At 42.1% G+C, this 27,077-nt stretch overlaps 1 protein-coding gene across 4 annotated transcripts in view; it reads left to right on the top strand.

The window, feature by feature from the left end:
• LOC130917407 (serine/threonine-protein kinase DCLK1-like) overlaps positions 1-27,077 on the top strand; it is a 62,901-nt gene that overhangs the window by 6,640 nt on the left and 29,184 nt on the right. The window contains exon 3 of one of the 4 annotated variants that reach the window (XM_057838768.1): positions 523-872. In XM_057838768.1, the coding sequence (XP_057694751.1) occupies positions 523-872 (350 nt within the window). The other 3 variants (XM_057838771.1, XM_057838769.1, XM_057838772.1) reach the window with 3 other exon arrangements.

The raw sequence follows: 27,077 nt of genomic DNA, 5'->3' as shown, positions 1-27,077 counted from the left end.
TGCCCACCTAGAGAGCGCTATACTCGGCTTGGGCTCAGGGCTGCTGAGACCGCAGCAGGGGACGACGAGCCAAAACTTGCTCACCGCTGGGGGCTGGCCGATCGGTAAAGGCAATCACCCCTGCCGCCATGTGTTACATGAGTAGGTTTGCTTTAGCATGTAGACTAGAGCTCACCCTCCTCTTTTGTTTATGCTCTTTGGTCCGTTTCCGAGTCCCCAGCAGGGAAATGACAAGAGCCCGACTAAGCTGTGGCATAAAATACCGTTCGGGAGGTTTATGAAGTCGCCAGTTTTGACCATTGTGCAGTAAATTAGCCCTGTCGTACTGAATACATGCATTTTTAAAATTTGATATTCCATTTAGCACAATGTTATTTTCATGCTCATGCATGCCCAATGTTAAATCCACTGAATCGATCATTGTCTGACATCATCACCAAGATGGAGGCGCCAGAGTGCTATTATGAAAGGAAAGGAAGTACCGTCTAGCTTGAAAGGCTAACTCCTTACTCACTTCTCCAGGAGAAAGCTACGTGTGCGCCTCCTTTGAGCCTTACAAGAAAGTGGACTACACTAAGAACGTCAACCCCAACTGGTCCGCGGGCGCCAAGACGGTCGCGGTGTCCCCCCGCGACCCGCCCTCCCTCGGCAGCGCCAGGGCCGGCTCGCCGGAGACCCGCGAGAACAAGGACTTCATCAAGCCCAAGCTGGTCACCATCGTCCGGAGCGGCGTCAAGCCCCGCAAGGCCGTGCGCGTCCTGCTCAACAAGAAGACGGCGCACTCCTTCGAGCAGGTCATGACGGACATCACCGACGCCGTCAAGCTGGACAGCGGGACCGTCAAAAGGCTGTTCACCGTGGATGGGAAGGCGGTATGTACATGTCAAATTCTTATCCGAGCCCGTGATCCAGTGACGTTGACGTGAATAGACGTCTAATTCGTTTTGCGATGAGTCGACAAATCAGCTGATATATAAATCACGTTATTTGAGACCATTTCTACTAGCGGCAGCCCGGTGTGTATGTGGGAGGGGGACTTCTCGGCAAACATGAGTGGTGGCGGCAAGTCTTGAGTGAATTTCCACTTAGGGGCGGGGCTCAAACTAGAAACTTGTTTTATTTTCACAGCGTTGCCACGCTGATGTCAATATCGCACCCAATCGTAGAGGGGCAGGCATACCTATATCTGTGATATCGGGCCGTTTTGGCGAATGGATATGCGCAAATCATGGCCGACGAAACCTTGATATATGCGCTTTTTTCAAAGTTTTGCGAGCTCTGGGAACCTACATAAAGTTGGCCCCCCATCAGGAGCAAATTTATAGAAAATTGATGTCATTCGTTTGTGCTAGGTTTCTGCTCGTTTGTGCACCTAACCTATCGTTTTTGAGATATTAACAAATATTTTTGTCGGTCAATCTGAGCTCAACCAGCCCCCCATTTTGATTAAAAATGGCCAAAAATGGTGTAACTAATATCAATAGGAAATGTTCCCAAATCAACAGGAAGTGACCTGATATCACCAGGACATGTCCCTGAAATGTCCCCAAATCAACAGGAAGTGTCCTGATATCAATAGGACATGTCCCCCAAATGTCCCCAAATCAACAGGAAGTGACTTGATATGACAGGGACATGTCCCAGAAATGTCCCCCATATCAACAGGAAGTGACCTGATATGATCAGTACATGTCCCCGAAATGTCCCCAAATCAACAGAAAGTGACCTGATATAACAGGACATGTCCCCCAAATGACCCCAAGTCAACAGGAAATGACCTTATATCAATAAAACGTGTCCCTTAAATGCCCCCAAATCAAGAGGAAGTGACCTGACATCACCAGAACTGGTCCCCTAAATGTCCCCAAATCAACAGGAAGTGTCCTGATATCAATAGGACATGTCCCTCAAATGTCCCCTAATCAACAGGAAGTGACTTGATATGATAGGGACATAACCCGGAAATGTCCCCCAAATCAACAGGAAGTGACCTGATATGACCAGTACATGTCCCCGAAATGTCCTCAAATCAATAGAAAGTGACCTGATATAACAGGACGTGTCCCCCAAATGTCCCCAAATCAAAGGGAAGTGACCTGATATCACCAGGACATGTCCCCCAAATGTCCCCAAAATAACAGGAAGTGACTTGATATGACCAGGACATGTCCCAGAAATGTCCCCAAATCAACAAGAAGTGACCTGATATGACCGGGACATGTTCCCGAAATGTCCCCAATTCAGCAGGAAGTGACCTGGTATCACCAGGACATGTCACTGAAATGTCCCCAAATCAACAGGAAGTGACCTGATATTGTCCATGATTTTTTTCCAAATCAACAGGAAATAACCTTGTATCATTAGGATGTGTCCCCTAAATATCCCCAAATCAACAGAAGGTGACCTGATATCAGAGTTTGCGCTAGACATTTTCGTTGTCTGTCATTTTGACTGACAGGGTCATGAAAATCCGGTCATAATCTATTTTTACCCGTCACTTAAATTTTTCATATGATAATAGTGACATATTCAATACTATTTTAGTTTTCATTCATTTTTAATTAATATTGTAACGCTTGCTTGGCGGCGACAATTAGACACGGAAGTCGTGGTATTTTTCTCCCTCTTTTTACTCTGCTTACCGCCTACAACACCAACAAAACAACAACTTCGCCCCCAAAGAAAAAGAGGCAACTATATAGACTCCAATCACCAACGTCACACAATGATCTTAATTGTGGTTGTCAGCCCAAAATCTTCTAAATATATATTAAATGCATCTTACCAGATATAAAATGACTACTACATAGTCTGTGGTGATCGTTTGGTGCCCAGATTTCTTGTCGAATTACAGCAGTCCATCTCGCTCTCCTCTTCGGGTCTTTCAGAATACGCTAGAACTTCGAGTCTCTCCGTCTATCTTCTCTGTTACTGCAACCGACCGCCACACACGCCTTCACCAGTTTGATTTTTATTGTTAACGAGCAGAAAAACACGCCGTAATAGGAGGAATGTACGTAGCGGTAATGCGTAAACACGACGAGCTGACGGACAATATGGCGGCTCCAGTCAGGGGGGCGGAGTTGTGACGTCATGTGATTGGGGTCTATACACAGGCGGCAATCTAGTCCACCAATTGGATGACGCGCTGGCACACCGGGTGCACCAATAAGAACCTCGCGTTGATGTGTCAATCACGGTGCCGCCGCCAGACCCCGGTGACGCTACAAAATTCTGACAGAATAGCCAACGACGTCATGCATTAAGAGAGACAATAGCTAATTAATATGCTCACTCGCCACCATGTGGTCTGGGGTGTGAATTGCAACCTGTCAAAATGACGGACGGACTTCAGTTTTTTCCGTCACCGTTTTAAAAGACCGGTCAACGACGGAAAATATTCGGTTAACGCCAGGGGCGGACTGGGACTAAAAAGCAGCCCTGGACTTTGACTCAGCCCAGCCCACAAGAATTGCTATACAAAGGGAAACACAGACCCCCTAGGGGGGGGCCGGGGTCATGCCCCCCCGGGATTTTTTTTTTTTTACATTTTATTGTAAAATGCATCAATTTCGTGCACTTTGAGAGAAAATGAAGAAAATGTGTCTAGACTGTGACTGTCTGACTTGGGGCGCTCAAAGTACTGCAAGGCTGAACTGGAGTTGGATTCATTTTCTGTACTAGCTCTATGATCAACCTGAATAAACAAATGAAAGAATTTATTTTTCAAAGCAAGTTTTATGTATCCAATTGATTATAATATATCTCTATATATCTTTGTCTATAAAATGACTTCATTGTTTATGCCATAATTCAGTGGTCTCTAAACTATTACACATAGGGCCGCAGCGGGCGAGGGATTTCATTCCAACAAAACAAGACAACACCTATCCACCAATCTGGTGTCTTACAAGTGTAATCTTTTGATTGCAGTCAGGTGCTTCTTGTTTTAGCAGAATCTTCTTTGGTTAAACTGTCGGTACTCGATCGGTTGAAACAAAAACCAGGCCCCACAGCGTCCCTTGAGGACCGGTTTAGAGACCCCTGCCATAATTAATCTTGCCATACAAATAATAAATTTCAATGAAAATACAATAAACATTTCAAGACAAATCCTGTATACATAACATTCATTGGAAAGTATTAACCTTAAAACAAAACGATATATAAAGGATTAATAATATATATAACATCAATTTAACTACCTAAACTTTAAAGTAAAACCATTCATTTTATTAATATTTTGTTATATTTCTTCTGAATTAATATTGCTGCTGCGTGTGCATACGTTGTTTTACAGCTAAAATATTTTTCTTAAGAGAGTGATAGTAGGACTAGCATACTGTAACTTGACACGATTGCAAACGGGTACATGGGCTAGCTGGCACTAACCCCTTAATTGTCATTTATTTCATTTAAAATGTAGCTACCTGGTGGATAACAACTGCCAGTATACCGAGCAAGTAACCCTCTTCATCCCTACTTACTTTCCCTGCGTTTGTCTGGGGAACTTCCATATCATTACCCCCCTCCCTCTTCTTTTCTCTCTCCCTGCACCGGTTGCACGTCAGAGCGGCTGCCGCTCCCACCATCTCACCATCGCCGGGGGCTGGGCTGTTGACTTGTTACCCGACGTGGCCGCTGCAGCTTGCGAAAATATTTGTCAATTTATGACATTTTAATGCTTCGCTCTCCAGTTTCTTTAATTTTTTCTCCCTAACCTTCTCAGCGCCACCCTTCTCTTTTCTTTTTTTTTTTTTGCCACCACCATCCATATTGACGCTCGTTGCTATTTTGCTTCCACAAGGATCCAATGAAGGCTACTCTGTGCTTTCTTCGTTCTTCTATCAGATTGGCAGTGCCAGGCGCAATGCTGCCACCTGTCGGATTGGATGCGAACTGTAGTTAATCAGAGGATGGGGGGGATAAAAACAGTGATGTATAATGAATGGCGGCCGCCGGCCGTCCAGGCCACCGGCCGTTCTGTGATCCTCCAGAACCCACAGATTACCAGTCCGCCCCTGGTTAACGCGACCCCTGCCTGATATCAACAGGACGTGTCCCGCAAATGTCCCCAAATTAACAGGAAGTGAATTATACCACCGGGACATATCCCAGAAATGTCCCCAAATCAACTGGAAGTGACCTGATATGACCAGTACCAGAAATTTCCCCAAATCAACAGGAAATGACATTATATCAATAGGACATGTCCCTGAAATGTCACCAAATAAACAGAAAGTGACCTGATATAATGGGGACATGTCCCTGAAATGTCCCCAAATAAACAGAAAGTGACCTGATATAATGGGGACATGTCCCTGAAATGTCCCCATATAAACAGGAAGTGACCTGATTTCAACAGGACATGTCCCCCAAATGTCCCCAAATCAACAGGAAATGACCTCATATCAATAGGACGTGTCCCTTAAATGCCCCCAAATCAAAGGGTAGTGACCTGATATCACCAGGACATGTCCCCCAAATGTCCCCAAATCAACAAGAAGTGACCTGATATGACCGGGACATGTCACTGAAATGTCCCCAAATCAACAGGAAGTGACCTGATATTGTCCATGATTTTTTTTCCAAATCATCAGGAAATGACCTTATATCATTAGGATGTGTCCCCTAAATATCCCCAAATCAACAGGAAGTGACCTGATATCAACAGGACGTGTCCCTGAAATGTCCCCAAATAAACAGAACGTGACCTGATATAACGGGGACATGTCCCTGAAATGTATCCATATCAACTTGGGCGTGGCTAAGATCTATATTATTCCCCCCCCCCGCCCCCCCCCCCCCACACACACATCAAAGTCCAATAGTAATTTCTCCAGAAATTGCAGTTTCTAGTTCAACGAATTGTCAGTTAACGTGACATTTTTTTGAAAATATTTTATAAAGGTTGAAAAGTTACCTAGTGTTCCTTTGTATGAAACTGGAAAAAAATAAATAAGTATAAAAATATATACAATTAAGACACACTTTTTCGACATATTTTTCAGGAAATACGCGCACGGCTGGTCACCAAGCTAAAGTTTAGCAATCAACAATCATAGTATGCCCTATTTATACATATAATTTTTTCCGTTGTCCAATTTCAACTTGAAAACTTTCTAATGGAAAACAAATCTATCAAATGGAAACAGGAAATGACCGTTCCTGGGTTCTGTTTAATGTACTTCCTTGGAATGAATGGGTGTGAGATGCTAGCAACTGATCAATCCCATTTAGTGACTCTACTGTACATACCTGGACAGACAGATTGACTGTACATTACTGTAGTACATTACCGTAGTACATTACTGCGAATTCCATGTTATCATCAATAATGTATGCATATCATTACCAATTGCTATGATTTTTGATTTTCGGCGCTGTCTTTTACAGTGACTTCTCTCTTTCCTCTGGACTAGGGGTGTGAAAAAATATCGAAAAGGTGAAATATCAGGATACTTTGTAGCCCTAAATCTTATCAATACGCACACGCTAAGAATCGATATAAGGTGTCAGTGCTTAAAAAAAATCAAATACAGTATATTCCATTAGAAAAGTGTCTACATTAGCTCACTGGCTATCATTGCATTACTCCAGACAGTCAATTCATTTTGACTGGACTAGACGTCAATGGCATTGAAACCAGAGAATATCTTGTTGACATTTACAGATCACTTTCTGTTTATTTAGGACATTTACAGGTTGCTTCCTGTTGATTTGAAGTCACTTTCTATTCATTTGGGGATATTCCCGGGTCACTTCTTGTTCAGTTGCCCAAAATCAACAGGAAGTGACCTGTAAATGTTCCAAAAATCAACAGAAAATGACTTGCTAATGCCCAAAAATGAACTGGAAAAGGCCTGTAAATGCCCCAAAATGAACATTCTTGAGTCACTTCTTTTTCAATAAGCCAAACTCAACAGGAAGTGACCTATAAACAGCCCCTAAGGGACAGGGAGTGATCGAAATTCAACAGGAAATGACCTTTAAATCCCCCAAAAGGAACATTCTTGAGTCACTTCCTTTTGTGTAATCTAAAATCAACAGAAAATGATGTGGAAAGCCCCTAAATTTACAGGAAGTGACCTCTATATCCCCCAAAAGGGACATTCGCGAGTCACTTCCTTATCAGTAACCAAAGACAAACATGAAGTGACCTGTAAATACCCCAAAAGGAATAGGAAGTGACCAAAATACAACAGGAAATGATGTGAAATGCCCCAAAATGAACAGGAAGTGACCTGAGAAGCCCCAAACGAAACAGGGAGTGATCGAAATTGATCAGAAAATGACCTGAAATGCCCTGAAATTAAAAGGAAGTGACCTGTAAATGCCCCAAAAGGAACATTCTTGAGTCACTTCCTTTTCAAGTACCCAAAATCAACAGAAAATGACCCACAGATCACCCAAAAGGAAAAGGAAGTGACCGAAAATCAACAGGAAATGACCTGAAATGCCTTAAAATTAACAGGAAGTGATCAGTAAATGCTTCAAAATCAACAGGAAGCGACGTGCTAATCCCCCAAAACGAAAAGTGACCGAAAATCAACCGGAAATGACCTGAAATGCCCTAAAATTAACAGGAAGTGCCCTGTAAATGCCCCAAAAGGAACATTCTTGAGTCACTTCCTTTTCAGTAACCCAAAATCAACAGGAAGTGACCTGTGAATGCCCATAATCAACAGGAAATTACCCGAAAAGCCCTAAAAGGATATGGAAGTGACCGAAAATCACCTGAAACGCCCAAAAAACTAACAGGAAGTGACCCTCAAATGCTACAAAGGGAAAAGTAAGTGACCAAAATACAACAAGAAATGATGTGAAATACCCCAAAATTTCATCTAAGGTCACTCCCTGTTCATTTTACAGAATTTACAGGTTACTTCCTGTTGATTTGAAGTCACTTCCTATTCATTTGGGGATATTCCCAGGTCACTTCTTGTTCAGTAACCAAAAATCAACAGGAAGTGACCTATAGATGCCCCCAAATCAACAGGAAGTGATGCGCTAACACCCTAAAAGAAAAAGGAAGTGACCGAAAATCAGCAGGAAATGACGTTACATGCCCCAAAATCAAAAGGAAATGACCTGTAAATGCACAAAAGGAACATTCTTGAGTCACTTCCTTTTCAGTAACCCAAAATCAACAGGAAGTGATCTATAAATGCTCCAAAATCAATAGGAAATGATCCGTAAAGCCCCAAAAGGAAATGGAAGTCACCAATAATCAACAGAAATTGACCTGAAATGCCGTAAAACTAACAGGAAGTGACTCGCAAATGCTACAAAGGGAAAAGGAAGTGACCAAAATACAACAGGAAATTATGTGAAATACCCCAAAATTTCATTTAAGGTCACTTCCTGTTCATTTTACAGAATTTACAGGTTACTTCCTGTTGATTTGGAGTCACTTCCTATTCATTTGGGAATATTCCCAGGTCACTTCTTGCTCAATAACCAAAAATCAACATGAAGTGACCTATAAATGCCCCCAAATCAACAGGAAGTGATGTGATAATCCCCCAAAAGGAAAAGGAAGTGACCGAAAATCAACAGAAAATGACCTGAAATGCCTTAAAATTAACAGGAAGTGATTAGTAAATGCTTCAAAATCAACAGGAAGTGACGTGCTAATCCCCCAAAAGGAAAAGGAAGTGACTGAAAATCAACAGAAACTGACCTGAAATGCCCTAAAATTAACAGGAAATGATGTGAAATGCCCCAAAAGGAACATTCTTGAGTCACTTCCTTTTCAGTGACCCAAAATCAACAGGAAGTGACATGTGAATGCCCAAAATCAATAGGAAGTGACCCTAAAACCCCTTAAAGGAAATGGAAGTGACCGAAAATCAACAGAAAATGATCTGAAATGCCCTAAAATGAACAGGAAGTGACCCGAAAATGCTCCAAAAGGAAAAAGAAGTGACCAAAATACAACAAGAAATGATGTGAAATACATCAAAATTACATTTAAGGAAACTTCCTGTTCATTTTACGTAATTTGCAGGTTACTTCCTGTTGATTTGGAGTCACTTCCTATTCATTTGGGGATATTCCCAGGTCACTTCTTGTTCAGTAACCAAAAATAAACAGGAAGTGACGTATAAATTCCCCCAAATCAACAAGACGTGATCCGCTAATCCCCCAAAAGGAAAAGGAAGTGACCGAAAATCAACAGGAAATGACCTGAAATGCCCCAGAATGAACAGGAAGTGACCTCTTAATGCCCTAAAAGGAACATTCTTGAGTCACTTCTTGTTCAGCAACCAAAAATCAACAGGAAGTCACCTGTAAATGCTCCAAAATCAATAGGAAATGACCCGTAAAGCCCCAAAAGGAAATGGAAGTGAACAAAAATCAAGAGGAAATGATGTAAAATGCCCCCAAATTAACAGGAAGTGACCTGTAAATGCACCAAAAGGAACATTCTTTACTCACTTCCTTTTCAGTAACCCAAAATCAACAGGATGTGACCTTTAAATGCTCCAAATCAAAAGGAAGTGACCTATAAATGCCCCAAAATCAACAGGAAGTGATCCGTAAATGCCCCAAAAGGAAGAGGAAGTACCGAAAATCAACAGGAAATAATGTTAAATGCCTCCAAATTAACAGGAAGGTAATCGTAAAGCCCTAAAGAAAATGGAAGTGACTAAAAATCAACAGGAAATGACGTAAAATGCCCCCAAATGAAAAGGAAGTGACCTGAAGATGCCCCAAAATCAAGAGGAAGTGACCCGTAAATGCCCCAAAAGGAAAAGGAAGTGACCGAAAATCAACAGGAAATGATGTTAAATGCCTCCAAATTAACAGGAAGTGAACCGTAAAGCCCAAAAGAAAATGGAAGTGACTAAAAATCAACAGCAAATGACGTAAAATGCCCCCAAATTAAAAGGAAGTGACCTGAAGATGCCCCAAAAGGAACATTCTTGAGTCACTTCCTTTTCTGCAATCCAATATCAACAGGAAGTGACCCACAAATCCCTATAAAGAAAAAGGAAGTGAACGAAAATCAACTGGAAATGACCAGAATTGCCCATAAAATTAACTGGAAGTGACCTGTAAAAGCCCCAAAAGGAACATTCTTGAGTCACTTCCTTTTCAGTAACCCAAAATCCACAGGAAGTGACCTGTAAATGCCCCCAAATCAACAGGAAATGATGTAAAATGCCCCCAAATTATCAGGAAGTGATCTGCAAATGCACCAAAAGGAACTCGACTCACAAATCCCTTTCAAGAAAAAGGAAGTGAACGAAAACCAACAGGAAATGATGCAAAATGCCCCCAAATTAACGAGAAGTGACCTGTAAATGCACCAAAAGGAACATTTTGGAGTCACTTCTTTTTCAGTAACCCAAAATCAACAGGACGTGACCTTTAAATGCTCCAAAATCAACAGGAAGTGACCTGTAAATGCCCCAAAAGGAAAAGGAAGTGACCGAAAATCAACAGGAAATAACTTAAAATGCCTCCAAATTAACAGGAAGTGACCCGTAAAGCCCCCCAAAAGGAACATTCTTGAGTCACTTCCTATTCAGTTATCCAAAATCAACAGGAAGTGACCTTTAAATGCCCCAAAATGAACAGGAAGTGACCCGTAAATGCCCCAAAAAGTGAGCGACGATCAACAAGAAATGACGTAAAATGCTGCAAAATGAACTCATTGCCTGGCATTGCCCGCCACTGACGGCCATAGGCGTCCAATCCCTTTCAAGTGTGAAGGAAAAATGGTACCGTTTCTCGTAGGCACCGTCTACTCGAACGTACGTAATATAATCAATCAGGGAATAGTATCATTTCTCATATTCACTGTAGGACTGCACTACTCTAACACACCTAATGTAAAATAAATAGCACACCATAGTTTAAAGAAACAGAATAGATACACAACGCCATCTTATCACAGAAGCCCAAAACGTGTGCGCCACGAGCAAGACTGACGCACCAACTCTGGCAATCAGTCCTCCCGACAAACGAACAAGGACAAAGACCAGCGCGCTTTGTCCTAAAACAAGTACTGCCAGCCCGTATAACAAAGTTGATAGCAGGCGCTTGTGACGTCAAGATCAGCGTCGGTCAGCACGAAACCGGCCAGAGAGGGATGATCCCAAAGCAACGCCTGGACACACCTTCGGCCGGCCCACGGACTTAAAAAACACTGGACACTGAGATAAGACAGATTTTGATGCTCGGAAACATGTAGCCTTGTTTTGGATCCAGAATTGTCCCTCCGTCGTCTGTTTTTGCCTTGTTTTTGACCATTATCGACGAATAAATTGTCAACCTGCTTTCAGCGAGTCTTTTTCAAACTTTTGGAACATGGAGTCAGTACAAAGGGTTAATGTCAGAGATGAACGCGCGGAGTTCCGCCTTCCCGGTTGGCGCGCGCGGGAGCAGCATCGGCAGAGCGGCACTTTGTTCGGCTTGCGCCTTGGCCGGGGGGGGCGAATTCCAACAAGTGGGAGGGTCGACACTGGATCCTCCCACTTCAAACGGATTGGACGTCTAGTAGTGATAAACTCAATGGCTTGTTCTTCTGTTTATTAGTTGTAGAAAGATTTCCTGACCCCATGTATCGATCGTTAACGTTAGCCTTGTATCGCCAATCGTATCGTGACGTACCCAGAAGTTCCCGCCCCTACTCTGGAGTGTATCCCCTCAGCCCCCCCAAAAATGTCATGACTTTCACCAGCCCCCTCCCGTCTTCTCTGATGGTGTCTACGGTTTCCATGGTAATTCGGTTTCCTGCGCCGGTTGCTTAGGAACTGCTGCAGAGCGGTGCAGTAGGGAGTGTGTAGTAGCGTGTGTGTGTGTGAGGGCCCTATAATGCGGCGACACTGAGATGAAGCACATGGCACACGGATATAATAGCTCATTAGCTGTCGTTGACGTGGAGTGACGTCCAATCCGTTTGAACTGGGAGGGCTGTCAAAGACCACTGTAACTAGGGCAGTGTTGAAGGCCATACTTTCCACTGTATTGATTTCCTGTGACACAGCAAGTCCATTAGCCCCTCCCCCATCTGACACTCTCATTGTTGCCCAACACGTAGCATCTGTTAGCAACACTAATGGCAGTCCTTTTCCAGCACTTTCTATATTTAGCGCTTCAAACAAAGTCTGGCTAAAGCTATTTTAGAAAGCCGCCTCAATTTTTTCTTTTGGAATGAAAAAGCTTAAGCGAAGATGAAAGGGAACATTCGCGCCCTCCTGGTGGGGACTCTGAGCGAGGCGGCACTTGTGTTCAATAGCCAAGTCACAGCAGTAGATGAGTGGGAAGCCAAACACTGTTAGCCATCAATTATTTACAGTTTTATGTAGGACCAAATTGGGCAGATTGAAATATATAAATACATCTTGAAATAAGTACTTAAATCATAGGCGGAGTTGGACTTTTGGGGCAGGGGGGGGCACAACATGTTGATGACCCCGAAACACAGTGTCAGCTATAAAATTAACTTACAAGAATATTTATAATAAGTTGACAATTAGCGTTTTTTTGTTTCCCATCATTCTAAATCAGGCTGCTTAAGCAATACTTTTCGCCAAGATCGTCATCCATTGAATATGCTTACACCTGCCGGTGTTGTGCCAATGTAGTTACTCCAGTCAAAACTTGTATCCCCTGGGCGGAGCCATATGGAGGTAGATTTGTGTCTTTATTATTCAATCCCCCAAAAAAATTGCTTCCAAAAAAAAAAAAAAGTTGCTTCAATCAAAATATATATTTTCAACCAAAAAAAGTCACTTAAATTAAAAAAATTTTTTTTTAATGTGTTTGAATGCAAAAATAAATTTGAAACTCAAAAAAATGCACGTGAAAGCTATTTTCTTGATTTATCTATTTATTTATTTATTTATTTTTAATTGAAGCAACTGTTTTGATTGAAGTCATGTTGATTTGTGTGTGCGTCACCTTTTGGCTAGGACATTTTTGTCTTTATTATTCTGTCAATATATAAGTTGCTTCAATAAAAAATATATTTCCAACCCCCCCCCCCCAAAAAGTCACTTCATTTAAAAAAAAAAAAAATGTTTGAATACAAAAATAAATTTGAAACTCAAAAAACTGCACGTGAAAGCTATTTTTCTTTGATTTTTTTTTTTTTTTTTCAAATTGAATCAACTTTTTTGATTGAAGTAATTTGTTTGGGCCACATTTTGGCTAGGAAACTTTTGTCTTTATTATTCTATCAATATATAAGTTGCTTCAATAAAAAAAATATATTTTCAACCAAAAAAAGTCACTTCAATCAAAAAAAATGTGTTTGAATGCAAAAATACATTTGAAACTCAAAAAAATGCATGTGAAAGCCATTTTTTTTAAGTCAAGTGTTTTTTTTTTTTTTTTTTTAATTGAAGCAACTTCTTTGATTGAAGTCATGTTGTTTTGTGTTTGGGCCACATTTTGGCGAGGACATTTTTGTCATTATTATTCAATCAAAAAATAAGTTGCTTAAAAATATATATATTTTTTCAAAAAGAAAAATCACTTCAATCAAAAAAAAAAAGAAACATTTCAATCATGGAAAAAGTTTTTGAATGCGAAAAAATATTTGAGATTGAAAAATTTGCATTTGAACACTTAATTTTTAATTGAAAAAGTTTTCTTTGATAGAAGCAATCCCTTTTGTGTTTGGGCCATGTTATGGGTAGGACATTTTTGTCTAAATCATTGAATCCCCCCAAAAGTTGCTTCAATCAAAAATATGTTTGAAAATTAAAATTGCCCTCCCCTAATCTTTTTTTTTTTTTTTTTTGAAAATTATATGCAAAGCAAATGACCATCTAAGTTGCTAGTCACATGATCTATTCGAAAAATAATTTTGACCCATTATAGAAATATATGTTTTTGTTCATTTCATTCATTTTTTTTTTGCAGTTTTATTGCTTTTCAACTTTTATACATATAGGAAATTAAAATACATGCAACGACACTGTTCGGCCACCAGGGTGCCCCCCTTAAAATCCACTCATGACTTAAATATGTCATAAATTAAATAAAATAGGAATTAAACAAGTGTCATTTAAGTGTCTATGACAGGATTAAAAAAAAGGGCTTAAACAGCATTATTATGTGAATTACAATCATATTTTGAGACGATTCGACAACAATTTGGCAAAGTGCAGATGATGAGAAATTACTTTTTTAATCTGCCGTTTAGCCCCTGCCTGTCATTATAGCGCTCTAGCGCCCCCAACAGGAGGAGGACGTCGGCAGGGTCATGGTTTCATCTGATTTAGAATTCAGCCCAGTGAGGGGGAATTATTCAGAACGAGGAAAATGTGATAAAGAGAGCCGCAAAATGTCATTGTTTCAATCTCTCTACTCCAATATTTTTACAGGATATTCTTTTTATCTCAGTATTTTCACAAATTGTTAAATAAATGGTTGGGTCATGCAAATAACAGTCTTGTGCTAAATGGAATATGAAATAATCAAAATGCATTTATTCAGTACGACATGGCAAAATTACTCCCTAATGGTCAAAACTGTCAACTTGCACCTCCCCAACACTATTTTATCCCACCGGAGTTAGTTCGGCTTTTGTCATTTCCCTCCCCCGGCTTCAGAGAGCGTAAACAAACCAGGAGGCGTGACAGCTAGCCGACATGCTAAACCCAACCGAGTGATGTTTCAAAGTCTTATTTTTGCCTTTCAAAGCGAAAAATCACACACAACTACCCGGGTTCATGTCACACGGCGACGGGGTTGTCGATTGTCATCGCCGATCGGCAACCTGCACGGAGGCGAGCAAGTTACAGCTCGTTGTTCCCTTGCTGTGGGCAGGGGAGCTCGTTTGTAGGGTAAGCAGTTGGAGAATGACCGCCAGACAAACCAGCCGATGTCGGAGGAGCGCGTAGCTGCCACATGGTCAATACAAATACGGCGTAAAATACTGCTAAAATACACGGCAAATACGTAAACAGGGAGAGAGCGGCGTGCATTTGTTGTGCAGCTGACATGGCAGGATGTGTCTGAGGGGAACATTTCTACATGTCCGTCCATGATCTAACGGAAGTAAATAGTCCTTTTTTTAAAGGAAGTTTGTAGTGTTTACTTTGTCATCGCTGTATTCGCGGCCATTTTTAACACAAGTTGTAATTTCTGATTGGGTGGAAAATTTAACAGAACACCAGAGAGACAGCTAGAACCAAAAGTAGTATTTCACATGTGTCAAAATTTTTTTGCCATGTGGCAAAATTTTTTGCCATGTGGCAAAAATTTTTTGCCATGTGTTTTTTTTTTTTGCCATGTGGCAAAAATGTTTTGCCATGTGGCATGTTTTTTGGTATGTGGCAAAATGGATTTTGCCATGTGACATTTTTTTTTTCGCCATGTGGCATTTTTTTTGGTATGTGGCAAAATGCATTTTGGTTTGTGGGGGGTATATGGCATTTTTGGGGTATATGGCTGTTTTGCAGGCCTTACAAGTCCATGCCATTGACGGCTCTGCACGTCCAAATTTTACTTTCATTTTAAATGGCAGAAAAACATGTGGCTGTGCCACATGGCAAAAAAAATGCCACGTGGCAAAACATTTTTGCCACATGGTAAAACAATTTTGATACATAGCAAAATAAAATGCCACATTGCAAAAAAAAATTGCCAAATGGCAAAAAAAAAATTGCCACGTGGCAAAAAAAAATGCCACATGGCAATTTTTTTTTTTTGCCACATGGCAAAAACCGCTTTTGGTTTTCGGCCCTGCAGGAACACCAGGCACACGAAGAGGGCAATAAGCCGAGTATAGCGCTCTCCTGTTAGGGGGATGTACAAAAAAGTCGCCGGTCGTCGGCTGAGTTGCCTTCTCGGTGGACAAGGAGCATGTCAGCCACAAAATGCAAGCCACCTCTGTATTAAAACGTGTGCCACGATCCCAGTATTTGACATGATACAAAACACGATGTTTTCTCACTTCCTGGTAAGTCCAATGGTCCCACAGTTGTCGGACTTGCATTTCAGTGACACGTCCTGTTAATTTTGGGGCATTTCAGGTTCACTTTCTGTTCATATTAGGTCATTTCCTGTTGATTTTGAGGCATCTCGGACTTCCTGTCAATATCGGGTCACTTCCTGTTGATTTTGAAGGCATTTCAGTTTCACTTCCTGTGCAAATTGGGTCACTTCCTGTTTATATGGAGCCATTCCAGGGTCACTTCCTGGTGATTTGGTGGCATTTCAGGGTCACTTCCTGTTCATATCAGACTACTTTCTGCTGATTTGGGGGGCATTTCAGTGTCACTTCCTGTTGATATTGGGGCAATTCAATGTCACTTCCTGTTCATATTGAATAACTTCCCATTGATTTGGGGGATTTTAGGTTCACTTCCTGTATATACTTGGTCACTTCCTGTTGATATGGGGGAATTTCGAGGTAACTTCCTGTTAGTTTTGGGGCATTTTGGGTTGCCTGGTACACCACACCAGACTCACCGCTGTTCCAGCTATTGAGTCTGGCCACCATTCAGCGGATACAATTTCCAGGGCGGAGCAAGCCCAAGCAAACAGACAGCGGAGTGGACCAATCAGCGACGGGCAGACGTGTGACGTTAATAAAACGACGAGGGCAGGACGAGGGACTTGCGCGCGGAAGTAAACATACGAGGAGAGCGGAGTTTATCCAACATGGCTAGCGCAAGACAGACTGTTGTGAATGACTCGTGTCGATGTGTTTTTGGTAATTTAGAACTGATTTTACCGTGGATTGGAACATATTCTCGGCTCTCCTGTTCACCATCTGTGTTGTTGTAGAGACGACTTCCGACGCGCAAGAGTGACGTTGCTCGTTAAGAACACGTCACGCAAATAAACAAATCTGATTTGTCGATTGATTTTGTACCTGCTCGAGAGGCCGTTAATGGGCTGGTTCCCAGACTTTTCTCTCAGAATTTGAAAAATACAGGGAGAACAGTCTGGCCGTGCCAGGCAACATTTAGGGTTCACTTCCTGTTCATATTGGGTCACTTCCTGCTGATTTTGCGGCATCTCGGACTCCCTGTAGATATTGGGGCATTTCTTGTTGATTTAGGGGTATTTCAGGTTCACTTCCTGTACAAATTGGGTCACTTCGTGTTGATATGGCGTCATTCCGGGGTCACTTCTTATTGATTTTGAGGCATATCAGTGTCACTTCTTGTAGATATATGGTGACTTCCTGTTGATTTTAGGACATTTCAGGGTCACTTCCTGTTCATATTGGACTACTTCCTGTTGATTCGGGGGCATTTCAGTGTCACTTGCTGCTGATATTGGGGCAATTCGGGTTCATTCCCTGTTCATATTGGGTCACCTTCCGTTGATATAGGGGATTTTGGGTTGACTTCCTGTATATATTGGGTCACTTCCTGTTTATTTTGGGGGCTTTAAGCCTCACTTACTGTTCATATTGGGTCAAGAAGTGACCCTGAGATGCCCCCAAATAACCAGGAAGGGACCCCATATCTACAGGAAGTCCGAGATACCTCAAAATCCACAGGAAGTGACCTGATACACCAACCATAACAACAAAGCTACCATTGCAACTTCTCAACAAACTGTATTTTCTAGTTTACTAATGTGACTTTGATCTCACCAAGAAGCAACGTCACCATGATGTCCCGAGCTGCTAAGCTAAATTGCATAATGAAACCGTGATGCTAGTAAGCCTATGTTCTCGTATGCTGTTTAAGCAGTATTTCTGTTTTCTTAGGGTTAACTAAGCATAAAAATGACAGGCAATCTATTGTTTAACGGCTATCGTTTTGCATTCGCGGTTGAGAAATCAATAGTTGGCTTTTCACACAAAGCATCAGGCTCGAGATGTTATGTCTAAACAACGCGCAGAAAGAGGCTAAACGTTTTCAAAGACAACCTTAACAGTGGACTGGCGATCGATTCGCTGACAAATGACCTGCAAAAGCGTAAGTTAGCGCACCATAAAAGTGTCAGCTGGTTTACACTATTAAGTTTCTTTTTTTCACACTTCCCAGCCTTGGCAGAGGTCACTCTCGTGGTGGTTTTTTTTTATGTAAAACGACCCTTGTAATAGGCGCTGCGGTCCACTTAAGCAGAATCCGTCACACTGTTATTTAGCTTTTTAGCGGTCAGCGTTCCTCGTCTCCTCCTGCTCATTTTTCCTCCGTCCCGTCTCCTTGGCAACGCCATCCGTCCTTTGGGAGTCGCCGCACGTTTTGGAGGAGGTGCGAGAGGGAGGGCGTGTCTATTATGAGCCCTGTGTGTTCATTGTTTGACCGTTTCGGTTGCAATATTAGCATGTGTCCCAGTTGTAGTGTGATTGACATTTGAGTTATGCTAGTAGAGGTGCTTCCGCAATAGTAGCTTTTAAAGGAGAAGGTCAGCACTCCATCAGTGTCTTTTGATTTATTTATGACCGCTGAGTCAGACTGGTTGTAATGAGAGCACTGTGGAGTGTCCAGGAAGACGTTTGTTTATCTGTTTACTTTGATGTAAGCTTGTTGTGATACTTTTAAGTGCAGTACTTTTGCATTTAACCAGGAATGATGAAAATAATCCATCCATCATCTACCGCAGCAGCTTTAGCAGGGAAGCCCAGACGTCCCTCTCCCCAGCCACTTCAACCAGGTCCTCCGGCGGGATCCCAAGGTGTTTCCAAGCCAGCTGAGAGACTTAATCTCTCCAGCGTGTGCTGGGTCGTCCCCGGGGCCTCCCGCCGGTGGGATATGCCCAGAACACATCTCCAGGAAGGCGTCCGGGAGGCATCCGAACCAGGATCTTGTTGTTTTGCTAACGATCCACAGCTCGTGACCATAGGTGAGGGTAGGAACGTAGTAGATCAACGGGTAAATCGTGAGCTTCGCCTTTTGTCTCAGCTCCTTCACCACTACGGACTGGCCGGCATAACTGCAGACGCTGCACTGATCCACCTGTCGATCTCCCGCTCCCTCCTATCCTCACTCGTGAACACGACCCCAAGATACTTGAACTCCTCCTGAGGCAGGATCTCATCCCTGACCCGGAGAGGGCATGCCACCCTTTCCCGACTGAGGACTATGGTCTCAAATTTGGAGGTGCTGATCTTCATCCTAACCACTTAACACTCAGCTGGGAACCACTCCAGTGGGAGTTTCAGGTCAAGGCTTGATGAAGCCATCAGCACCACTTCACCTGCAAAAAGCACAGATGCAATGCTGAGGGTACCAAACTGGAATCCCTCAACGCTTCCGCTGTACCCAGAAATTCTGTCCATGAAAGTTCTGAACAGAATCGGTGAAAAAGGGCAACCTTGGCCATGTCCAACCCTGACAAATCCAACTTCATGTCGGCAATGCGGACCCAACTCTGACACCAGTCATACGGGGACCAAACAGCCCTTCCCAAGGAGCTCAGTACCCCGTACTCCTGAAGCACCCGTCACAAGACTCCCCGAGGGACACGGCCAACCGCTTTCTCTGATTCCACAAAACACATGTAGACCGATTGGGCGAACTCCCATGCACCCTCGACGACCCTGCCGAGGGTGTAGAGCTGTTCCACGGCTGGGATGAAAACCACACTGCTCCTCCTGAATCCAAGATTCCACTTCCTGATGGACCCTCATCCCCAACACCCCTGAATAGACTTTACCTGGGAGGCTGAGGAGTGTGATCAGTCTATAGTGGGAACAACACCCCGGTCTGTCAATCCAGAGGCACTGTCACCAATGTCCACACAATGTTGCAGAGATGTGTCAGCCACGACAGCCCCACAATATCCAGAATCTTCAGGAACTCTGGGCGAATCTCATCCATCTCCAGGGTCTTGCCACCAAGGAGCTTTCCAACCACTTCAATGACTTTGACCCCAGAGATAGGAGAGCCCGACTCGTACACCCCAGACCAGGCATGAAAATCTCTCACCTTTCGGCGAAATTCGCCGTTTTGAAGTCAAAAAGGGCGACCTACGTGAATTGCGTAGATCCGAGGAGAAATTCTTTTGGGGGGGGGGGGGGGGGGGTCGGGTCGGGAGGTTTTATTAAATTATTATTATTATTATCATCATGTGATTAACTTAATACGTAAACTGATCGGTTCTTTAAAAAAGTGACACGGACAGTCAGCAAATCCTTCTAGATGCTTCGCTGACGAGAACCAATCATCGGCCCAAGCTGCGGGCCATTATTCCAAACGCGCGCACTCCTTACGTGAAACAAGGAGTGCTCGGCGAGCCTTTGGTTGAATTGCAAAGCTGCGAAAACAAAAAAGCAGGCCTTATCCACACCGGGCAGACCAGAGCGCAGCATACACACTTGCCTGTATTTGCCAGCAGATTGAATTTGGTGAGTGATGGTTTCAATCGTTTTCACATTTTGCGATATAAAAAAGTTAATGCCATTTGTTGCAGCTTGCGTTTAACACTGCCAGAGCTAGCCAAATCTCCCATGAAAAAAAAAAGCTCCCGTTAAATTGGCGTCAAGCTTGTGTATTTAGCGGTAATATAAACGAAGAAACACACTGTTGAGTCAAATTAAGCGGCATGCTCTCGGATTGAGGGGTCGCCTCGCATCGCATCGCATCGCTCCCGTCGTCCGCCTTAGACGCGTTATTTTCGGCTGGGACTTGAGCTGACGGCCGGTGTCGGCACAACACCGGCTCGACGAATGGTGGGAATGACTCTTGCTTCTTAAACCTTTTCAGAAATACAGGGATCCCTCGTTTTTCGCAGTTAATGGGGACCAGAACCCGCCGCAATAAGTGAAAACCGCGAAGTAGCCCCCCCATTTTTTTGGTGTGTGTTCAATGTATTTATTCAGATTTTACATTGGAAAAAAGATACATATATTTAAGACGTTTTTTCACTTTATTCACCAAAGTATCATTTATAAATGGTTTTCAAGCACTTCAAAATGTAAGAATTATGATAAGTTTTAAACATGTTACTGCCCCACCGAATTATTTTTAAACAAGAATAAAGTAGTAAGAAAATGCTTGGCTTTATTAAATGCTTCATACTGAGTCTACTCAAACCCTCTCAGGCTTTGTTAAACGGTGATTGACACATGTGCAAAGGTTTTCTTTTTATATATATTTTTTGTTTGAAGCAACTTATTTGATTGAATAATAAAAACACAAATGTCCTAGCCAAAATGTGGCCCAAATGCAAAACAACATTACTTCAATGGAAAAATTTGTTTCAATCAAGAAAAATAGTTTGCAAATGCTTTTTTTGTCTCAAATTTATTTTGCAATCAAAAACATTTTTTTTTATTGAAGTGACTTTTGGGATTAAAAGTATAACTGTATTTTGATTGAAGCAACTTTGTTTTTGATAGAAGTAACTGTTTTTTGATTGAATAATAAAAACACAAATCTACCTCCATCGTTATTGAGAGAGAAAGAAATTAAGAAAGCTTTAAAACTAAAAGCCACCGGGGAGTCTATTTTTTTGTTTTTTCAAATATTTATATTTCATTACATAGACATGCCTCGTAGGGAAGGGAGATTGAGGGATAAAAAAAGGAGTTAGATGAGGCTGCTAAAGGCAGTGGATACCTCATCAGCTGGGTGAATAGCAGACCTGGTAAGAACAGGTTTGCAAGGATAGTCGGGTATTAAATACAACTAGGCCTGCAAGCAGGACTGAACGGGCCCTCGCAATCTAGCGCAACTCGGACGTCACGCAAGTCGGACTGTGTGCAGGTCAGGGTGGTGGCAGATCCTCCTCTCTAATCATCTCATTAGAACCTAACATGCTCGAAAGTCGCCTAATTACATTCCCACACCCAAGAGATAAAAACCCCTATTGGAGAGAGTACTACAAAAAAGGAGCCACTACTGAGCTGTGCAGCCAAGCCCTTATTCAAAACCAAAATTAATCTTCTAACTTGGCCAATTCGACCAAGTGTGCCAAATATTGTGGCTCTATAAGCTGCCTGAGTCTCTGAAAAAAAATATTTCCTTTAAATGGCGAACAAAGGGTCGTCACGGCAACAGACAGAGACACGTGGACATGGGCCGTAAAAAAGTATTTTAATAGGTCTTGAAACTACAATGACCAACATGAAAAGAACTGGACATGTTTTGGAAAAACGAGTGACTTCCTATCGCCACTAGTTGGCGCTGTAGGGTTGATGCAAATGACCCCTACAAGTTCCTTCAGGGTATGACTCTCAACAAGCACGGGAAGTTTGGCGCAGATATGTTCTATATCTGCCGAGTTATGATTGTTCAAAGTTTTTGGAGAGAAAAATTGTTGACAGTCATTTTCACTTTCCTGTTTGGACCCCTCCGCTTCAACGAAACTTCAATATTTTTCATCAGGCACCTGAAGACAGGTCTTAAGGCTTCCCTTATGCAGGTTTGAGGTAGATTGGTTTTTTCCCTTTAGAGGAGGAGTGTGTCCCGTAAAAAAGGGCATTTCCTGTTTCCACTAGGAGGCGCCAGGCACAAATGGTAAATTTTCAATCCAGTCCTGCTCAGGCTGGTATACCTCACACACATGCCAGATTTAAAATAGATTTAACATTGTATGAGGGTGTTATCAGTCATTTTCCGAATTTGGTGTTTTGGCGAAAAAATGGAAGAATTTGGCGCCCCGCCCAGGTCAGGCCCGTGAATGAAAACACACCATTTTTATAACTTAAGATTTCATATGCCTCATGAACAGTCTCGCCAATTTTGAGAATGATCAAACTAATTCCCTAGGTGCCAAGGTGTAAAATGTGCACACTGTAAATCGATAAAAAGTTCACATTCAATCCAAAATACCCGATTTCCTGTAGGATTTGGAATGTGTGTGCAAGAGACTTTTTGGAGCAGTTTTGCACAAAGTTTTGACTCTCCAAATTTCATCACTCTATGTTAGAAAAACCTAAATGGAGAGGCCTTTTTGAAAATTTCAAGGGGGCGCCACTGAGCCATTTTCTTAAATTGTTTCGTAACGTTGCAAGATTATCGAACGTTATCCAAAGCCGCATGTATGTGCAAATTTTGGTGAGTTTTTATGCATATTCAAGCCTCCAAATGTAAACTCTTACTGTGAACCCATGAAAATTTCACATTCGATCCAAAATACCCGATTTCCTGTCTGATCTGGAATATGGGTGCAAGAGACTTTTTGGAGCAGTTTTGCATAAGGTATCTACTCCCCAAATTTCCTTGCTCTATGTTGAAAAAACCCAATAGGAAAGGCCTTTTTTAAAACTTCTTTCTGTCGCCACTAGTTGGCACTGTAGAGTTGATGCAAATGACCCCTACAAGAACCTTCAGGGTATGACTCTCAACAAACACGGAAAGTTTGGCGCAGATATGTTGCATATCTGCCGAGTTATGACTGTTCAAAATTTTTGGCGAGACAAATTGTTGACGGTCATTTTCACTTCCAGTTTGGACCTCTCCGCTTCAACGAAACCTCAATATTTTTCATCAGGGACCTGAACACATGTCTTGAGGCTCCCCTGAAACAGGTTTGAGGTCAATAGATTTTTTTCCCTTGGAGGAGGAGCCTGTCTCGTAAAGAAGGCCATTTCCTGTTCCCACTAGGGGGCGCCAGGCCTAATGGGTAATATTTCAATGCAGTCGTGTTCAGGCTGGGATATCTCATATACATGCTAGAAATGAAAAAGATTGAACGTTGTATCACGGAGTTTTTAATCATTTTCTGAATTTGGTATTTTGCCCAAAAATGGCCGACTTTGGGACCACGCCCAGGTCAGACCCTTGAGTGAAAACTCACCATTTTGAAAACTTAAGATCTCATATGTCTCCTGAATAGTCTGACCAATTTTGAAGACTATCCAACTATTTTCTTCAGCGACAAGGTCTCAAATGTAAATCGATAAAATTTCACATTTGATCCAAAATTTCCGGCTTCCTGTTGGGTTTGGAATATGGGTGCAAGAGACTTTTTGGAGCAGTTTTGCACAATGTATCGACTTGCCAAATTTCATCGTTCTACGTTGAAAAAACCTAATAGGAAAGGCCTTTTTGAAAATTTCAAGGGGGCGCCACTGAGCCATTTTGTTAAATTTTTTTGTAGATTATCAAAATTTACGCAAATTTGCATGTATGTGCAAATTTTGGTGAGTTTTCGTGCATGTTCAGGCCTCCAAATGTAAACTCAAACTGTGAACCGATAAAAATTTCACATTTGATCCAAAATATCCGATTTCCTGTTGGATTTGGAATATGGGTGCAAGAGGCTTTTTTGAACAGTTAGGCATAAGGTATCTACTCCCCAAATTTCATTGCTCTACGTTGAAAACCTGAGAGGAGAGGCCTTTTTGAAAATTTTAAGGGTCAAGGGGGCGCCACTGAGCCATTTTTTGACATTTTTTCAAAACGACACAAGATTATCGAAATTTACGCAAAGCCGCACGTTTGTGCAAATTTTGGTGACTTTTCGTGCATGTTCAGGCCTCCAAATTGGCCATTTTCATTTGCCCTGAAAAAAGAAGAATAATAATAATAACTAGGCCTGCAAGCAGGACTGAACGGGCCCTCGCAATCTAGCGCAACTCGGACGTCACGCAACTCGGACTGGGTGCAGGTCAGGGTGGTGGCAGATCCTCCTCTCTAATCATCTCATTAGAACCTACCATGCTCGAAAGTCGCCTATTTACATTCCCACACCCAAGAGATAAAAACCCCTATTGGAGAGAGTACTACAAAAAAGGAGCCACTACTGAGCTGTGCAGCCAAGCCCTTATTCAAAACTAAAATTGATCTTCTAACTGGGCCAATTCGACCAAGTGTGCCAAATATTGTGGCTCTATAAGCTGCCTGAGTCTCTGAAAAAAAATATTTCCTTTAAATGGCGAACAAAGGGTCGTCACGGCAACAGACAGAGACACGTGGACATGGGCCGTAAATAAGTATTTTAATAGGTCTTGAAACTACAATGACCAACCTGAAAAGAACTGGACATGTATTGGAAAAACGAGTGACTTTATATTGCCACTAGTTGGCGCTGTAGGGTTGATGCAAATGACCCCTACAAGGCCCTTCAGGGTATGACTCTCAACAAGCACGGGAAGTTTGGCGCAGATATGTTGTATATCTGCCGAGTTATGACTGTTCAAAGTTTTTGGAGAGAAAAACTGTTGACAGTCATTTTCACTTTCCTGTTTGGACCCCTCCGCTTCAACGAAACTTCAATATTTTTCATCAGGCACCTGAAGACAGGTCTTAAGGCTTCCCTTATGCAGGTTTGAGGTAGATTGATTTTTTCCCTTTAGAGGAGGATTGTGTCCCGTAAAAAATGGCATTTCCTGTTCCCACTAGGAGGCGCCAGGCACAAATGGTAAATTTTCAATCCAGTCGTGCTCAGGCTGGTATACCTCACACACATGGCAGATTTAAAATAGATTGAACGTTGTATGAGGGAGTTATCAGTCATTTTCCGAATTCGGTGTTTTGGCGAAAAAATGGCCGACTTTGGCACCCCGCCCAGGTCAGGCCCGTGAATGAAAACACACCATTTTGATAACTTAAGATTTCATATGCCTCATGAACAGTCTCGCCAATTTTGAGAATGATCAAACTAATTCCCTAGGTGCCAAGGTGTAAAATGTGCACACTGTAAATCGATAAAAAATTCACATTCAATCCAAAATACCCGATTTCCTGTTGGGTTTGGAATACGCATGCAAGAGACTTTTTGGAGCAGTTTTGTACAAGGTATTGACTCTCCGAATTTCATCCATCTACGTTGAAAAAACCTAAATGGAGAGGCCTTTTTGAAAATTTCAAGGGGGCGCCACTGAGCCATTTTGTTACATTTTTTCGTAACGTTGCAAGATTATTGAACGTTATGCAAAGCCGCATGTATGTCGAAATTTTTGTGAGTTTTCGTGCATGTTCAAGCCTCCAAATGTAAACTCCTACTGTTAATCGATAAAAATTTCACATTTGATCCAAAATACCCGATTTCCTGTTGGATTTGGAAAATGGGTGCAAGAGACTTTTTGGAGCAGTTTTGCACAAGGTATCAACTCCCCAAATTTCCTCACTCTATGTTGGAAAAACCCAATAGGAAAGGCCTTTTTTAAAACTTCTTTCTGTCGCCACTAGTTGGCACTGTAGAGTTGATGCAAATGACCCCTACACGAACCTTCAGGGTATGACTCTCAACAAACACGGGAAGTTTGGCGCAGATATGTTGTATATCTGCCGAGTTATGACTGTTCAAAGTTTTTGGCGAGACAAATTGTTGACGGTCATTTTCACTTCCAGTTTGTACCTCTCCGCTTCTACAAAACCTCAATATTTTTCATTAGGCACCTGAACACATGTCTTGAGGCTCCCCTGAAACAGGTTTGAGGTCAATAGATTTTTTTCCCTTGGAGGAGGAGCCTGTCTCGTAAAGAAGGCCATTTCCTGTTCCCACTAGGGGGCGCCAAGCCTAATGGGTAAAATTTAAATGCAGTCGTGTTCAGGCTGGGATATCTCATATACTTGCTAGAAATGAAAAAGATTGAACGTTGTATCACGGAGTTTTTAATCATTTTCTGAATTTGGTGTTTTGCCCAAAAATGGCCAACTTTGGGACTACGCCCAGGCCAGACCCTTGGATGAAAACTCACCATTTTGAAAACTTAAGATCTCATATGTCTCCTGTATAGTCTGACCAATTTTGAAGACGATCCAACTATTTTCTTCAGCGACAAGGTCTCAAATGTAAATCGATAAAATTTCGCATTTGATCCAAAATTTCCGACTTCCTGTTGGATTTGGAATATAGGTGCAAGAGACTTTTTGGAGCAGTTTTACGCAATGTATCGACTCACCAAATTTCATCATTCTACGTTGAAAAAACCTAATAGGAAAGGCCTTTTTGAAAATTTCAAGGGGGCGCCACTGAGCGATTTTGTTAAATTTTTTTGTAGATTATCAAAATTTACGCAAAGTTGCATGTATGTGCAAATTTTGGTGAGTTTTCGTGCATGTTCAGGCCTCCAAACGTAAACTCCAACTGTGAACCGAAAAAATTTCACATTTGATCCAAAATATCCGATTTCCTGTCGGATTTGGAATATGGGTGCAAGAGGCTTTTTTGAACAGTTAGGCATAAGGTATCTACTCCCCAAATTTCATCGCTCTACGTTGAAAACCTGAGAGGAGAGGCCTTTTTGAAAATTT

This window comes from Corythoichthys intestinalis, chromosome 6, assembly GCF_030265065.1.
Source record: "Corythoichthys intestinalis isolate RoL2023-P3 chromosome 6, ASM3026506v1, whole genome shotgun sequence".
Lineage (NCBI taxonomy): Eukaryota > Metazoa > Chordata > Actinopteri > Syngnathiformes > Syngnathidae > Corythoichthys > Corythoichthys intestinalis.
Note: the sequence above shows the minus strand (reverse complement) of the source record. Positions and strands in the feature narration are given on the sequence as shown.